This window comes from Aquarana catesbeiana, linkage group LG01 (genome assembly GCF_042186555.1).
Source record: "Aquarana catesbeiana isolate 2022-GZ linkage group LG01, ASM4218655v1, whole genome shotgun sequence".
Taxonomy (NCBI): Eukaryota; Metazoa; Chordata; class Amphibia; order Anura; family Ranidae; genus Aquarana; species Aquarana catesbeiana.
Window position 1 is genome coordinate 513927371 of NC_133324.1, and position 18577 is coordinate 513945947.

Sequence of the window (18577 nt, forward strand, 5' to 3'; positions counted from 1 at the left end):
GCCGTGCAATTTGGGCCCATACAAAATGAATGGGCTTTAATTGCACCACAAAGGTTCCTGTCCGAATCGCATGTGGTTTTGCCTGCACTGCTCCCGTGTGAACCCAGGCTTGTCGTAGTGACTTCAGCCGGGAAACCTCTTGTTGTTAGGACAGGAATCGCACCACATCTCTATTCAAATCACGTGCAATTCTTTATAGTGAGATTAGAGCAATTCATTTTGTATTGGCTCAAATCACACTGCAAAGGTGTTGGTTTTCAGGCATCGGAGCATTTGTACAAGTACTCTTACAAATGCTTAGTATCGATACTGTTATTGGTGCAACCCTAAAAATTACGGTATTTGATACAATTTCCTGGCACCAACATAGCAGCATACATGTAATGTTATCTTGCCATGAATTGGCACCAGGAAAGGAAAATTACAATAAAGCTGCGTACACACGTGCGGACTTTTCGACCAGACTGGTCCGACGCAGTCATAGCGGCAGTTCAGCCGCTTGATCGTTCTTACAGGCGGCCGGAGGGGATGTCCTCCCACCACCCTCGAGTGCTTCTCCTAGCTCACCCGTGGGATTGGTGAGCTGGAGAACGAATCGGTCACCACCGGAAGTTTACCATAGAGATGACTGGGGACCAGATGGTCCCCAGTCATCTCTGACACTCAGAGGCCCGGGCACAACGTAATGATGTCACATCCGGGCCTGTGGATGTTAACAAAGCCAAGGACACGGCTGGAAAAGCAGAGAGAGTTTATTTATTTTTTTTATCTCAGCCTTTCCAGCCTGGAGGAGACCCCACATCTCTCCATTAAAAGGGCTTGTCACACACTATTCCTATTACAAGGGATTTTTACGTTCCTTGTAATTGTAATAAATGTGATCAAAAAAATTTTTTTAAGCCTGGTTTCACACATGTACGGTGCGAATTGAAGCTCAGGTTTCACTGGGGAGATAACAATCTCCTGTTCAACGGATTCATTGCGTTTTTGCTCAGGATTAGAGAGCAGGGAGAGGGGGAGGGAGGGGGGGGGGGAGAGGGGGAGGTGTAGTGAGGAGAAAGAGAAAATCCTTGTTCAGAACGCAATGCATCTGCGAATCAGATGCGTTCCCATAGGAGATAATAGGCTTGTAGTTCGCACCGCAATGCCCAAAAAACGCACACGTTTTTTGTGCAATGCGCAGTGCGAATGCAACGCACATATGTGAACCAGATATATTCATATGAATGTATTTTAAAATGTCCTGCGAATTAGATGCGGTGTAAGCCTCATCTAATTCGCATAGGTGTGAACCCGGGCTTAAAGTGAAAAATAAAAATTTTACAGTGCCCCCGTCCCCGCATGCTTGCGCACAGAAGCGAACACATACGCAAGTCACGCCCACATACATAAACAGTGTTAAAACCACACGTGAGGTATCGCTGCGTGCGTTAGAGCAAAAGCAACAATTCTAGCCCAAGACCTCTTTTGTAACTCTAAACATGTAACCTGTAAAAAAAAAAAAAAATGAAAACGTTGCCTATGAAAATTTTTAAGTACCAAAGTTTGGCGTGTTTTGTTAGGTATCGATTTACTCGGCGTAACATCACTTTTCACATAATACAAAAAAAAATTGGGTTAACTTTACTGTTTTTTTTTTATCTAAATCATGCGTTTAAAAAATCACTGCGCAAATACCGTGTGACATAAAAAGTTGCAATGACCGCCATTTTATTCCCTAGGGTGTCTGCTAAAAAAAAATCTATAATGTTTGGGGGTTCTGAGTAATTAAAAAAAAAAAAAAATTATGACTTTTACATGTCGGAGCGAAGTGTTAGAATTGGCCCGGATGGGAAGTGGTTAAAAAGTCACTATATTTCTAGGTAAATATATTTCTAAAGGTGCTATTGACATGAAATTTTCACCACATGTCGGTAGCAATCCATACATACAAATAACCAAAACAAATATGTTCAGAAATGAAGTTATGTGTAATAAAATGGAATGACACAGGAAAAGTATTGAACACGCTAACTGAAACTTATTTAATACTTCGTACAAAATCCCTTGTTGGTAATGACAAAAATACAGGTATAGGCGCAATGACTTAGGCTCATGTATCTCCCAATTACAAATACTGTCATTAAATACACAGTCTCTGCTGATCCATGTGGAAAGGGGGTATTAAGGAATATGGGGAATAATGTCCAATAACTCTTAGGGCTGCCGTCATAGGAGAACAGAAACCAGGTTCCCAGACTGCAGAAAAAAAACAAGGAGAGCTCTGCCTCTAAAAGTAGACGTTTGTAAACACTTTAATTAGCATGCAGTTTATTCACTCACATTTGGAAGAAGTATCATGAGCATATCAGTCCCAATAAGTCTAGGTGCTGCTCCCTCCGTCCGTGTTGCTCTGGCGCTGTCTTGGGAGAGTGTCACTCCGTTGTGGATGGATGCCGGCTGCTGTGGAGGAACTCGAGGGTCAGAACGAGGCTTGGAACTCAGGGCAAGGATGGCATCAGGGAGATGACGTCACCAATAATGGACGCGTTTCATGAGCATGCGTGCTGCGATAGTACGGCAAGCCGCGTTCCTTTCTCAACAGACTTAGAAGAGTGGACCACATAGGCTCATTATAAAGGGGATGGAGGAGAATAATGATCGGAGAGTGGGCCACACTAATTAAAACGTACCAACATGCAGTGGAAGACAATACGTAAAAAAACACATGCAAGTACAAATATAAACCATTAGAAGACGCTTAGTGGAACAAGCTAAGATTCTTTTGGAAACCTTTTTAAAATACGTATACTAGATAAGCTGTGCTGATGTAATAGGCATGTTATATAAGAAGGGAGATCAATCATAAGAAATTGATTAATCATAATTGATCCAAAAAAATTATTATTACATTAAATATAGCAACAATAAAAATGGGTATCTGTAGAAACCATAGATGCTAATATTAAATAACTATTAATGCCAACATTGAAATTTTATAAATTGATGTTGACAATTTAGAAAATTCAATAAACGGGGAATAAAAGCAAAAACCCCCGTTAGACTTAACGGTAACGGTATTTCCAGGAACCTTCCAGGACAGCTACTTGAGAGATGATCGGCTCCGCCCTCTACAGGAAACACAAATCAGAATTTAAAAGGCCCCTCCCTTTCCTCTGACCCTCAGTTGTTTAGAAAATCAAATAACCTCCAGCGAAGGTGCACTCGGCAGAGGAGAAAAATAGAAAACATAAAACACACCACCACCAGGAAAACCTAGTTGACCAGTGAAAAAATAGAATAGGGTGGGAATATAGACGCTGTCCTGGAAGGTTCCTGGAAATACCGTTACCGGTAAGTCTAACAGGGGTTTTCACCCCTCACCTTCCAGGACAGCTACTTGAGAGGATAAGCAAGATATTATATCTTAGGGAGGGACGACAGCCTGAAGCACTTTCCTACCAAAGGAAAGGTCCTGGCTGGAAAGCATCTGAACTCTATAATGCTTGACAAATGCATGAGAGGAAGACCAGAGGGCAGCTTTAGAGATATCTTCCCATGAAGCTCCCGCTCTTTCTGCCCATGATGTGGCCATGGATCTTGTTGAATGGGCCCTAATTATAGAAGGAGGGGTGCGACCTGACGCTTTATATGCCTCACAGATGGCTCCCCTAATCCACCTTGCAATAGAACTTTTAGATGCTTTGGACCCCTTCTTGGGGCCACTGAACAAAACTAACAGTTGGGAGGAACTCCTAAACCCACTGGTCTTTTCTAGATAAAGTAGAAGACATCTCTTTATGTCTAAAAGACCAAACCTTTCCTCTTCCGCATTTTTGGGAGAGGTGCAGAAACTAGGGAGGACTACCTCCTGGGACCTATGAAAGTTGGAAGAAACTTTGGGTAGATAGAGTGGATCGGGTTTAATCACCACCACCCTATCCTCTAAAATTCTCAGGAAGGGATCTTTACAGGAAAGGGACTCTAGATCAGAAATCCTTCATCCTGACGTAATAGCCAAAAGGAAGGACAACTTCAAAGAAATCATTTTCAGGGAAGCCTCATGCAAAGGCTCAAAAGGAGCCCTTGTTAGTGCATTTAATAACAACGACCGATCCCAGGGGGGAACATGTTTGAGGATCCTGGGAGTATGCCTAGCTCTGGCTAAAAGGAACCTCCTGACTAAGGGATCTACCGCTAGTCTTCTCTCTGAAAATAAAGATAGGGCAGCAACCTGAACCCTAAGGGTGTTGACAGAGAGTCCCTTTTCCACTCCCTCCTGCAGAAAATCTAAAATGCACAGAGTGGAAAAAGAATCTAAACCAAATTTCCTTTGCCAGGAAATAAAAGTTTTCCAAACTTTCCCATAGATTCTTCTTGTGACCAGTTTACGGCTGTCCAGGACAGTATGAATAACCCTCTCTGAACATCCACTTAACTGTAGGATGCGCCGCTCAGCCTCCAGGCCGTCAAATGGAAGGTCTGAGGGTTTGGATGCAATACTGGTCCCTGATGGAGTAGATCCTTTCGAACTGGAAGGGGCCAGGGAGGATACACAGATAGGGCCTTCAGAGAGGAGAACCAACTCCTTCTGGGCCACCAGGGGGCAATCAGAATGACTTCTGCTCTGTCCTGAATAATCTTCCGAACCACTAGGGGGAAAAGGAGGGAAGGCATAGGCCAGGTTGAAGTCCCAAGGGAAGGACAGTGCAGCCATCCCCAAGGACCCTGTTTCTCTCTCCAGAGAGAAGAACGCCGGTAGTTTCTTGTTGAGACTGCAGGCAAAAAGATCCACTGTGGGGAGACCCCATCTTAGCACCACCTCCTGGAACGCGCCTTGATGTAGTTCCCAACCGCTGGAACTGATGCTCACCCTGCTCAGAAAGTCCGCCAGCACATTTTCTGACCCCTTGATGTGAACTGCCCTTACTGAAGAGACATAGATCTCTGCCCAGGACAGAATCTGTTGCGTTAATGACAGAAGTGATTCCGAGCAAGTGCCCCCTTGTTTGTTCAAGTACGCCACTGTCGTGGCATTGTCTGAAAATATTAAAAGGTCCTTTGAATAGACCCTCTCTCCCAGAGACATAAGTGCTTTCCTCACAGCCAGAAGTTCTCTGAAATTCGAGGAGCGACCTGCTTCCTCTGGCAACCAGGCTCCTTGAGCCCGCCAATCCTGTGAGTGAGCACAGTGGCGGCACAGTGGTGTAGTGGGTAGCACTCTCACCTAGCAGTAAAAAGGGTCGCTGGTTCGAATCCCAACCATGACACTACCTGCCTGGAGTTTGCATGTTCTCCCTGTGCCTGCGTGGGTTTCCTCCGGGTACTCCGGTTTCCTCCTACACTCCAAAGACATGCTGGTAAGTTAATTGGCTTCTGTCCAAAATTGGCCCTAGTATATGAATGTGAGTTGGGGACCTTGGATTGTGGGTTTCTTGAGGGTAGGGACTGATGTGAGGGTGTACTCACTCAGGTTGAACTGGATGGACTGGTGTCTTTATTCAACCTTACTAACTATATATATGTAACTATGAGCACCCCAACCCCACAGACTGGCGTCTGTGGTAATTTTGACCAGGCAATGCTGTGCCCAATCCTTCCCCTTCTGCAGATGTTCTCGCTGCTCCCACCAGGCGAGATCTAGAAAATTCCCTTCTGGTAGTTTTATCTGTAACCCTTTAACAGAGTTTGAAGGAATTGGTGGAAATTTCTGCCCATTCCTTGATGAAATGGCAAATCTTCCCCCTACCCCTAACCTGGCGTCACTTGGTACTCTTGGAAGGGGCTGAAGGAGCAAAGGGAGTTACCCCTTTGAGTTTGTCTTTGTTAAAGGACCATTTCTTTTTAGCCTGTTGCCTGTTGGCTTCAAAATTAGCCTTGTTTTGGAAGCCACGAAAAGGCCTCTAAGACCCCTTTCACACTGGAGCGGTTTTCAGGCGGTATTGCGCTAAAAATACCGCCTGAAAACCGCCCCTAAACAGCCTCCGCTGTTTGTTCAGTGTGAAAGCCCGAGGGCTTTCACACTGAAGCGGTGCGCAGGCAGGGCGGTGAAAAAAGTCCTGCAAACCGCTTTTTTGGAGCGGGGAAGGAGCGGTGTATTCACCGCTCCTTCCCCGCTCCTGCCCATTGAAATCAATGGGACAGCGCGGCTATACCGCGGCAATACCGCGGCTATAGCCGCGCTGTACGAGGGATTTTAACCCTTTTTCGGCCGCCAGCGGGGGGGTAAAACCGCACCGCTAGCGGCCGAATACCGCTGCAAGAACGACGGTACAGCAGCGCTAAAAATAGCGCTGTTGTACCGCCGACGCCCCCACCGCCCCAGTGTGAAAGGGGCCTTATTCTGGGGTTTATTCCTTTGGGAAGAAGGGAATCGTTTACCTTTCTCAGAGGAACGAGATGAGACTTCTTCTAAGGAAGAACCAAACAATAGTTTACCTTCGAAAGGAATGCCACAGAGCTTATTCTTGGAGGTAAGGTCACCCTCCCAAGATTTAAGCCAGATAGCTCGCCTAGCTGAATTAATGAGAGCAGAAGCCCTAGCTGCGGATTTCACTGAATCTGCTGCTGCATCAGCTAGGAAGGCGACTCACTTGGCAATGAGTGGGAGAGATTCTCTAATCTCTTCCTTGGGGGTGTCAGATGCCAGAAGCTCATCTAGACGCTGTACCCATACATCTAAATTTCTGGCCACACAGGTAGATGCAACCGCTGGGCCTAAAGAAAAAGCTGAAGCATCCCAGGCCTTATGCAGCAATGAGTCGGCCTTCCTATCCATTTGATCCTTAAGGACCCCAGAATCCTCAAAAGAAAGATCTATTCTTTTGGACACCTGTGACATAGGGGCATCTAATCTAGGACACTTAAAGAAAACCTCCTCAAAGTCAGGCTGAAAAGGAAATCTTCTTTTGTGTCCTCTGGATTGGAACAACCTTTTTTCAGGTTCTTTCCATTCAGATAGAATCATGTCTCTAAGAGACTGATGTACCGGAAAGGTTCTAGATTTCCGTCCTTGAAGGCCCCTATACATTTTATCCTGCACAGATTGAGCATGCTGTGGGATCTCAATCTGCTCTGAGGTATAAATTGCTTTTAATAGTTCATCAATATCCTCCACTGGAAAAAGATACTTGGATGAGCTACCTGTATCCTCCTCTGATGCAGACTTTTCATCAGATGAAGAGACTGAATTCTCACCTTCCTCCAGATCAGAGGTATTGCGTGAACTAATAGTCTCAGATACTAATAAGGGAAGGGACCTGGCAGACCTTGAGCTATGGGTCTAGAGGAGGAAGGGCCTATACTAGCAACCCTGTCATTCAGTGACCGAAAAGAATCCACTACCTCCTTCATAGAAGTCATTAACTCCTTAAAGGAGGAAGACTCTGAACTAGCTCTGGGTGGGATACAATCCTCACAAAATAGCTTTTTCTAACTATCAGAGAGCCTGGCTCTACAGTTCCCACATTTCTTCTTCACCGGTTTGGCCTAGAAGAGAGCAGAAGCAAGGGCCATGAAAAAAGTATCCAAACAAAAGAAGTCCCTTGCTGCAGCTATCCACAGACCAGGGCTTACCTTGGGGGCACTATGGGACCCGGATGCTGCCGCTGGTTCAATACGAGCGGATGTTCCATCCTCAGACCTGTCCTCAAGCTCCATGAAGAAAGCGAAGAACGGTCGCCGAGAAGACTGCTGCTGTACCGCAAAAACTGCGCCTAGAATGGCGTTTTTAGCAGGCCATTCCTCTGCAGCATGTCCTCAGTGTCTCCACCATGCTCCTTATGAGAACTCGGCGTCCGGAAGTGCGTCATGTGACTTCCGGCTGCATCACAGGAAGTCCTCCTGACGCCATCTTGGTACACCAGAATGAAGCATTTGGGAGGACACAGTTCCACATAGCAGCGCTGGGGAAAAGAAGGGAGTTGCCAGCATTTTCAAAGGCAAGTAACCCTTAGAAATAGGGAACCCTTCTGGTACAGACCATCATCCAGGACTTGGTCACAACTAGTACTGGATGAAACCAGAGAATGGGGGTCCACCAACCACAGTTACCAGACCATAGGAAAACAAAAAACGTGTCGGTGCTCCTGGAGGGACTGGAAACACAAAACAACTGAGGGTCAGAGGAAAGGGAGGGGCCTTTTAAATGCTATCTGATTTGTGTTTCCTGTAGAGGGCGGAGCCAATCATCTCTCAAGTAGCTGTCCTGGAAGGTGAGAGGGGAAAATATCATAATCAAGGGGACAAAATTTGAAATAAAATAAATTAAAATGAAAACAAGGAGCAATCGCTAACTGTTAGAAATTGTTCTCGAGGTGAAGAATAAATAAATTTATAATTAAATTACGAAACATTAAGGCAGGTGAATGAGACCCGATGATCATATGCATATTTATATAGTACTGGTAAAAAGAAAACTAAAAAGGCCATGGAATAATCTACTATCAAATCATACTATGATGAGTTAACTGCATAAGTCACATGATATCAAGGAGTTGAAGGGGGAAGAAGGAAAGGAAAATGGGGGTGATGTTTATTTGGGTATTATAATTTTATTATAATTCCAATATATTACTTTTGATGGGGGGGGGGGTAGGAAGAAAGAAATGAGGGTTATCTGTAGTATTTACCCATATTTATCGGCGTATAACACGCACAGGGGTATAACACGCACATTCATTTTAAGAGGGAAGTTTCAGGAAAAAAAATCTTACATTTTAAATAAGGAACTTTGAAGCAAAATAAGGGTCAGTGCCCATCTGCAGCCTCACCATTGCATCAATGCAGCCTGATCAATGCCCATCTGCAGCCTCACCATTGCCATCAATGCAGCAGCCTCACCATTTCCATCAATGCAGCAGCCTCACCATTGACATCAATGCAGCAGCCTCACCATTGACATCAATGCAGCAGCCTCACCAATGCCTTCAATGAAGCAGCCTCACCATTGCCATCAGTGCTGTCTGATCGATGACCATCTACAGCCTAGAGGGGAGGGGGGGGGGGACGAACACCGACAGATTAGATACAGTGAGACTCTCCTATGATAGACAGAACAGTGGTCCAATGGCGGCTCAGGAGACGGGACTTCCTATTACAGAGGACGCCATGTAAACAGGAGATTCTCATTGTATGTAATCTGACGGCGCTCATCCTGTCCCCTCCGAGGCAGCTAAAATTGAAGTATTGGCGTATAACACGCACACGCTATTTGCACCCGATTTTCATGGTGAAAAAGTGAGTGTTATACGCCAATAAATACAGTAACTATATATATATATATATATATATATATATATATATATATATATATATATATATATATTATGTACGTGCCCACATACATGTGGACCCATGTATATGTGCATAGAGGCACAGACATATAATAGTCCCCACTAAAAAAATAGATAACCCTATTAACAGTTTAAGGTTATATATTTTATCACTAGATCATATCATTATCGATACTTACAAATTCAGATCCCGCCTCCCCCATAATAAACCTAGAGTAAAATAAATACAGGTTTAAAAAAATGTTATGTAGTAATGTATGGCTGCTAGGCTACAATATATTTATATAATAGTAGAAATTTCAATGGCTTCATTAATGCCACTGGGTGAAAGGGCATCAAGGTTATAAATCCAGAACGTTTCTCTGGCACAAAGTTTCTTAAAACGTTCAGCGACAGAAAGGGACTTGGCTATCTGTTCAATGACCCAGACTTGTAGGCCATTGGTGGAATGTTGGTGGACCTCAGAAAAATGTCTTGGGATGCTATGTGGATCAGTCCCTCCTTCAATGAGTCTCCTATGCTCACCAAACCTTGTCCTAAGGGCTCATATAGTTCAGCCTACATAAATTAGGCTGCACGGACAGGTGAGCCCATACACCATGAAGTCTGATGAGCAGTTGAAGAAATCTTTCAATAGATTTTACCTTTCGTGCTTTTGGGCATGTCTGACAAATTCGCAAGTCTTGCAAATGGTCTTGCGGCACTGGTACATTCCTACCAGTGGTATGAGTACTGGCTTAGTAGAGGGAACTATGCTAGGTCTGATTTTGCTAGGAGCAATTCTATTTTTTAGATTCGGCGCTGTACGATAGGTCTCCCTAGGAGGTTGAGGGATAACAGTTTTAAGGTTGGGATCTTGTAATAGGATGTCCCAATCATTGGTCAGTATATTTTTAAACTGAAATTGAAATGGTGGTGGTGAATCGGACCGAATGATCTTCAGGTTCACGGATCTTTTTTGGAGCTTTGCCTTTGAGGTAATATGCTTGATCTACAAGGTGCTCAGAATATTGTTTATCACTAAACTTTTTCTTTAACAGGGCACTCTGACGTCATCTCCCTGCTGCCATCCCTGCCCTATCTCTTGTGCAATTCTGTCGCAAACGGCAGAATTGTCCCTTATGCCGCGTACACACGATCTGACTTTGCGGCATACTTGGTCCGGCGTACCTGATTTCGTCGGACAATTCGATCGTGTGTGGGCTCCAGCGGACTTTGTTTTATCAAAAGTTTGACGGACTTAGATTTGAAACATGTTTCAAATCTATCCGACTGACTCGAGTCCGGTCGAAAAGTCAGCTCGTCTGTATGCTAGTCCGACGGACAAAAACCGAGGCTAGGGCAGCTATTGGCTACTGGCTATGAACTTCCTTGTTTTACTCCGGTCGTACGTCATCGCGTACGAATCCGTCGGACTTTGGTTGATCGTGTGTAGGCAAGTCCGTTCATTCGGAAAGTCTGTCAAGGTCCGCCGGGCAAAGTATGCCGTAAAGTCCGGTCGTGTGTACGTGGCATTACGGATATTGGCGATCCATTTCGGGTAATGGCAACTTTTGTGATGTAGGTACGAGTTACCGGCAGTCTGTTTGATATAGTTTTTTGCAAAAATGGTGGTGGAATCCTCATCATGACTTAATTCCAAATCTAGAAAGGCCAGGGTATTTTTGTCAGTTACTGAAGTGAAAGACAGACCATACTGGTTGTCATTGCAGTAATTTAGAAAAGGATCCATAGAATCAGGGGTACCGTGTCAAATGACAATTATGTTGTCTATATATCTCCCAAAGAAAACCATATTAGCCGAAAGGATTATTTTGGAGAATATGGTGATTCTCCCAAAAACCCATTGCTAGGTTCGCGTACGAGGGGGCAAAATTAGCACCCATTGCCGTGCCGTGCAATCGTAAATAAAAATCTCTATCCAAATTGAAATTACTGTGTGTAAGGCAAACACGTGTGGCTTCTATAATCAAGTGAGAGCCATACGTAAGTCGGCTCCCACCTGTATGAAGACAGTAATTCCAAAAGCTGTGTTCCATCCCTAATATAGGACTGCAACTGATGCACTATGGGCTGTAAAAACTGGTCTATGTAAACACTTAGCCCCGTGGTCACGCTGTCCATTGCGGCCACAATGGGTCTACCTGGGGGGGAGGTCTAAGTTTTTGTGGACCTTTTAAGGAGGTGGTAAAAATATGGCACCTGGTAGTAATCTTTACGTAAAAAAGATTTTTCCATTTTATTTATGATACCGTCCTGTAATGCTGAGGTTACTAGAGAATCGACTTCTTTAGCAAAATCGAGTGTAGAGTCTCTAGCAATTTTCATATACGTAGTGCCATCAGAAAGCAATCTCTGTTTCACACATGTAGTCGTCTTTATTTTGTAGCACTATCCCTCCTTGTTGCCAATTTAATGACTGTCTTTAGCCTCTGTCAAAAATTGCAGTGATTTTTATCTGAGCTGAGGAGAGATTATTAGTTTTGGAGAGATTTGATGACTGACACAGTTTAAGAAAATCTGCATATACTACTCCTGTAAAAACTCTCCAATAAGGACCCTTGGCATGGGATGGGTTGAAAATAGACTTGGGCCTAAAAGATGTGTGAACTATAGGAGGTAAAGTAGCAGAATGTTGTGTAAAAAGACTCAAGGGGTTTTGGGCAAAAATTGATGTATCCCCTATGGATTTCTGATTTCTGATATCGCTCTTTTTCCGTTCTCTATCCTTTTTATACTCTCCTGTCCATATTTTCTTTTTCTGTTTCAAAATTATTTTTCTTGAATTCTAAGTTTTTGGAAAATGGAGTGGGAGGGCACTGATGGTTCATATAGCACCTCAATATAAGGCATTAAAGGGGTTGTAAAGATAAAAATTTTTTCACCTTAATGCATTCTATGCATTAAGGTGAAAAAACTTTTGACAGTACCGCCGCCCCCAGCCCCCCCGTTTTACTTACCTGACGCCTCGAATCTTCGCTGCTCGTCCTCATTGCAGCTCAGCCTGGTCGCTGATTGGCTGCAGTGGATGGATTGAAAGCAGCGCAGCCATTGGCTCGCGCTGCTGTCAATCACATCCGATGACGCGGCGCGCCGGGGGGCGGGGCCGAGTGATACAGCGAGCGGCTATAGCCGCCGGCTGTATCACGGGAGCGCGCCCGCAAGCACTCACCACCATGCGAGGGAGCTCGCATTAAGGTGGTAAATGCTTGCGGGGAGGAGCTGAAACAGCCGCCGAGGGACCCCAGAAGACCAGGTTCGGGGCCACTCTGTGCAGAACGAGCTGCACAGTGAAGGTAAGTATGATATGTTTGTTATTTTAAATAAAAAAAAAAATTACCTTTACAACCCCTTTAAGATCACACATGTCTGTTATAAGTGCTCAAATGATAGATTTGGAAATGTTACAATGGCAGAGGCTGTGTCCTCATTATCTTTTCTTCTGATAGAGGCTGCGCCCTCAACATTTCTCACTTGCCTATGTATAAGTTGTTATGTTGATGTGCCTTCCCCAGTTGTTGAATAAAATTATATTTGAAAAAAAAAAAAAAAATTGATGTATCCAAGAGATCTATAGAACTGGCGTCCAGAAGGAGCTGATCATTGACCGTAACAGATGGAGATACAGTATGGGGAGTAGAACAGTGGGCAGCAGATTCTTCGTATCTTTTTAGTGTAAGGTTGTGTATAAACGTATTAAGATCTTGGAAAAGTAAAAATGGGTTGGTCTCTATGCACATATACAGAACATGGGTCTACATGTATGTGGGCACGTACATACCATATATAGCTATAAATGGTTAAATACTACAGATAACCCTCTCTCTCTCTCTCTCTCTCTCTCTCTCTCTCTCTCTCTCTCTCTCTCTCTCTCTCTCTCTCTCTCTCTCTCTCTCTCTCTCTCTCTCTCTCTCTCTCTCTCTCTCTCTCTCTCTCTCTCTCTCTCTCTCTCTCTCTCTCTCTCTCTCTCTCTCTCTCTCTCTCTCTCTCTCTCTCCCCCCTCTCCCCCATCAAAAAGTAATATAATTTTATTATAATTCCTAATTAAATATAACTAAAACCCAAATAAACATCACCCCCATTTTCCTTTCCTTCCTCCCCTTCAACTCCTTGATATCATGTGACTTATGCAGTTAACTCATCATAATATAACTTGATAGTAGATTATTCCATGGCCTTTCTAGTTCTCTTTTTACCAGTGCTATATAAATATGCGTACGATCGTCGGGTCTCATTCACCTGCTTTAATGTTTAGTAATTTATTTATTCTTTACCTCTTGAGACCAATTTCTAACAGCGAATCCTCCTTAATTGTTTGTTTTCCATTTAATTTATTTTATTTCAGATTTTGTGCTTTGATTTTGATACTATTTGCTTCTATTCCCTGTTTATTGAATTTTCTAATCGTTAACATCAATTTATAAAATTAATTTAAAATTAATTTCAGTATTGGCATTAATAATTTAATATTAGTATCTATGGATTCTACTGATACCTATTTTTTATTGTTGCGATATATCATCTTTTTTCTTTTTTTTTTGCATATTTTAAGTGTGTGTGTGTGTGTGTGTGTGTGTGTGTGTGTGTATATGTGTATATGTACAGTGGGGCAAAAAAGTATTCAGTCAGCCACCAATTCTGAAAGTTCTCCCACTTAAAAAGATGAGAGAGGCCTGTAATTTTCATCATAGGTATACCTCAACTATGAGAGACAAAATGTGGAAACAAATCCAGACCATAACATTGTCTGATTTTTTTGAAAGAATTTATTTGCAAATTATGGTGGAAAATAAGTATTTGGTCACCTACAAACAAGCAAGATTTCTGGCTCACAGACCTGTATCTTCTTTTTTTAAGAGGCTCCTCTGTCCTTCACTCATTACATGTATTAATGGCACCTGTTTGAACTTATCAGTATAAAAGATACCTGTCCACAACCTCAGACAGTCACATTCCAAACTCCACTATGGTGAAGACCAAAGAGCTGTCGAAGGACACCAGAAACAAATTTGTAGACCTGCACCAGGCTGGGAAGACAATCAGCCATAGGCAAGCAGCTTGGTGTAAAGAAATCAACTGTGGGAGCAATAATTACAAAATGGAAGACATACAAGACCACTGATAATCTCCCTCGGTCTGGGTCTCCACGAAAGATCTCACCCCGTGGGGTCAAAATGATCACAAGAACAGTGAGCAAAAATCCCAGAACCACACGGGGGGACCTGACCTGCAGAGAGCTGGGACCAACGTAACAAAGGCCACCATCAGTAACACACTACGCCGCAAGGGACTCAGATCCTGCAGTTCTAGACGTGCCCCCCTGCTTAAGCCAGTACATGTCCGGGCCTGTCTGAGGTTTGCTAGAGAGCATTTGGATGATCCAGAAGAGGATTGGGACAATGTCATATGGTTAGATTAAACCAAAGTAGAACTGTTCTGTTGAAACACAACTTGTCGTGTTTGGAGGAGAGAGAATGCTGAGTTGCAACCAAAGAACACCATACCTACTGTGAAGCATGGGGGTGGCAACATCATTCTTTGGGGCTCAACCCCATAGAAAACCTTTGGAGGGAGTTGAAAGTCCGTGTTGCCCAGCGACAGCCCCAAAACATCACTGCTCTAGAGGAGATCTGCATGGAGGAATGGGCCAACATACCAGCAACAGTGTGTGACACCCTGTGAAGACTTACAGAAAACGTTTGACCTCTGTCATTGCCAACAAAGGATATATAACAAAGTATTGAGATGAACTTTTGAAAATGACAAAATATTTATTTTCCACCATCATTTGCAAATAAATTTCTTCAAAAATCAATGTGATTGTCTGGATTTGTTTCCACATTTTGTCTCTCATAGTTGAGGTATACCTATGATGACAATTACAGGCCGCTCATCTTTTTAAGTGGGAGAACTTGCACAATTGGTGGTTGACTAAATACTTTTTTGCCCCTGTGTGTGTGTGTTTGTGTGTGTATATATATATGTGTGTATGTGTGTATATATATATATATATATATATATATATATATATATATATATATATATATGGTTTCTAAAAGAATCTTAGTTTGTTCCACTAAGCGTCTTCCAATGGTTTAAATTTGCACTTGTATGTATTTTATTTGTCTTCCACTGCATGTTGGTACGTTTTAATCAGTGTGGCCCACTCCGATAATTCTCCTCCCCTCCTGAGTCCATCACCTTTTTATAATGAGCCTATGTGGTCCACTCTTTTAAGTCTGTTAAGAAAGGAGTGCAGCTTGCCGTACTATCGCAGCGCACATGCTCATGAAACGCATCCATTACTGGTGACGTCATATCCCTGAGTTCAAAGCCTCGTTCTGACCCTCGAGTTCCTCCACAGCAGCCGTCATCCATCCGCAATGGAGTGACACTCTCTCAGACAGCGCCGGAGCAACACGGATGGAGGGAGCAGCTAGCAGGAGCGGCACCTAGACTTATTGGGACTGATATGCTCATGATACTTCTTCCAAATGTGAGTGCATAAACTGTATGCTAATTAAAGTGTTTACAAACATCTACTGTTAGAGGCGCCTCTCTCCTTGTTTTATTTTCTTGTTGGTAATGACCGCTTCAAGATGCCTCCTGTATGGAAAAACTAGTCGTATGCATTGCTCAGGTGTTATTTTGGCCCATTTTTCCGCACATTCTTTGAATCTTGAAGGTTCCGTGGGCCTTTTCTATGAACTCTACTTAGTTCTTTCCATAGATTTTCTATTGGATTCAAGTCAGGTGATTGGCTGGGCCATTCTAGCAGCTTTTTCTTTCTTTGAAACCAATTGAGAGTTTCCTTGGCTTAGTGTTTGCGATCATTGTCTTGCTGAAATGTCCACCCTGGTTTCATCTTCATCATCCTGGTGGATGGCGGCAGATTTTTGTCAAGACTGTCTTGGTACATTTTTTCCATTCAGCCTTACTGCCATGATATGAAGTTTGCCAGTATGGTATGCTGAAAAACAGCCCCACATCATGATGTTCTCAGATCCAAACTTCACTGTTGGTATGGGGGTACTTTTGTGGTGATGTGCAGTGCCATTTGACTTCCAAACATGGTGTGTATTATGGCATCCAAAGAGTTCAATTTTGATCTCATCTGACCAGATTATATTCTCCCAGTATTTCACAAGGTTGTCTAAATGTTGTGCAGCAGCAAACTTTAAACGAACTTCAGCAATGGAGTCTTGCATGGTGAGTGTGCATACAGGCCATGGCGGGTGAGTGCATTTGCTTATTGTTTTCTTTGAAACCATTGTACCTGCTAATTCCAGGTTTCTCTCCACAAGTGGTCCCTGGCTCTTGGACAACTCTTCTTCTGATAATTCTTTTCACTCCTCTGTCAGAAATCTTACGAGGAGCACCTGGTCGTGGCCAGTTTTTGGTGAAAATATGTTCTTTCCACTTCCAGATTATGGCTCCAACAGTGCTCACTGGAATATTCAGAAGTTTAGAAATCCTTCTGTAACCAATGTCATCAGTATGTTTTGCAACAACAAGGTTGCAAAGGTCTTGAGAGAGCTCTCTGCTTTTACCCATCATGAGATGTTTCTTGTGTGACACTTTTTTTTTTTTTTTTATAGGCTATCTGTTGAGACTGAACTTGCTGATATTAATTTGCACTGACAGGGGACTGCTTTCTAATTTACTGATAGATTTCAGCTTGTGGCTTTCCATGCCTTTTTGAACCTCACTTTCTTCATGTGTTCAATACTTTTTCCCTGCGTCAATCCATTTTATTACACATACCTTTTTAACTTTTTTGAACTTTTTTGGTTTCTTTGTATGTGTGGGTTGCATGCGTTGTTACTGATGTGGTGAAAATTTCATGTCAATAGCACCTTGAGAAATGTATTTACCTAGAAAAAATGATGGCGCGTCCAATACCTATTTTTGCCTGCTGTATATAGTGTAGCTGCTGACTTCAAAGGCTGTACACACAATCCGAAAAGTGTACGAAAAATACCACTTTTGAAGCGACAAAGGTACAGATGTTTGGAGAGCCGATCACAACTGTTCATCCGATTTTATTATCTGATCAGACAAGCACAGAAATTTTTCACGTATGATTTTAGTTTAATCTGTACAGTTGTCGTTCAAAAATGCAATACAAACATATTACAACACATGACATCACTTCCGTTTTTTATTCTGTGGTACGAAAATTTTCAGAACTTTAGTAGACTCATCATTTTCGATATGCGACTAGCATGCAAAAAAAAACGGACAATCTGTCGTCTGATTTTCGGATCGTGTGTCTGAGGCTTTAGAAATCAGGTTCTTGCCATTGACTTGGGTCTAGTGCTGTCTTCCCTTCTTCTTATAGCTGCAGGTCCTCAGCGCCACCATCTTGCATACCAGAGCTGGCTTCCTGAGGAACCACAGCTGGATCCCTACTGCGCTTGGTGAATGGTCCTGTGTGTGACATGCTATGGGAGGGGATGGGGCAAGGGATATCGTCCTCCCCTAGACAAGGAATGCGAAAGCGAGTACTGATAAAAACTGGTACTTTCCCTTCCCCTTTATGGCTAGCTGTCATAACCCCGGTATCCTCTTCTTCAGCTTTTATCGGTGGCAGGAGAGGGCCCCTCCTGCCGCGCTCCAGTGCCCTCCACCGCTTACCAGAGCCGTCGATATCGGTGGAGGTGATCGGGTCCTCTTCCGCGTGTGATATGGAGATGAGTGAGGGGAAGATGGCCCTCACCCGTCTTCATAACATTGCAGGGCGGAAGTGACGTCAAAACGTTACTTCCGCCCATAGCTCTTACAGATACTTCTTTTTTAATTTTTTTTTCAAATGACATTCAATTTTCTTTATGGTACATCATGGGACACAGAGCCTAAGTAATTACTTAATGGGATATGGGCCACCTTCAGGTGTTGACACTGGTATACCCAATCAAGGAAGTTCACTCCCTATATAACCCCTCCTTCCAGGAGCACATCAAATTTTTCGCCAGGGTCTAAGGTGTTGGTCACAAGTGAAGATGAGCTCTGAGGAGCTCCAGGAGGGATCCATGCTGGATTTAAAAAACCTCCACAACCAGATCCATCCACGTCACTGAGGCCACAGGATGGTACCCAGGCCTCACATAGAAGAACGAGGTTTTGCCTGTAATGCTTCTCTTTGAGGGCTGGACCCTAGGAACCAGGACTTTTTTGGTCTTGCTACATTACCTAAAGTTGCTCCTGAGGGGTGCTATACAGGTCCAAAGGAGTGGAACCCCTATTAAAAGGGACCCTGTCTTTGAAGGTTTACTAACGCTGCCCGCCGTGATGGGTGAAGTTTG

At 43.4% G+C, this 18577-nt stretch overlaps 1 protein-coding gene across 2 annotated transcripts in view; it reads left to right on the forward strand.

Moving 5' to 3' along the window:
- CDC34 (cell division cycle 34, ubiquitin conjugating enzyme) overlaps positions 1–18577 on the forward strand; it is a 58105-nt gene that overhangs the window by 2508 nt on the left and 37020 nt on the right. The window contains exon 2 of one of the 2 annotated variants that reach the window (XM_073594034.1): positions 15637–15768. The exons of the other annotated variant lie outside the window; for it this stretch is intronic. Within the exon in view, the coding sequence (XP_073450135.1) occupies positions 15637–15768 (132 nt within the window). The remainder of the gene's footprint in view (positions 1–15636; positions 15769–18577) is intronic. 2 annotated transcript variants of the gene reach the window in all.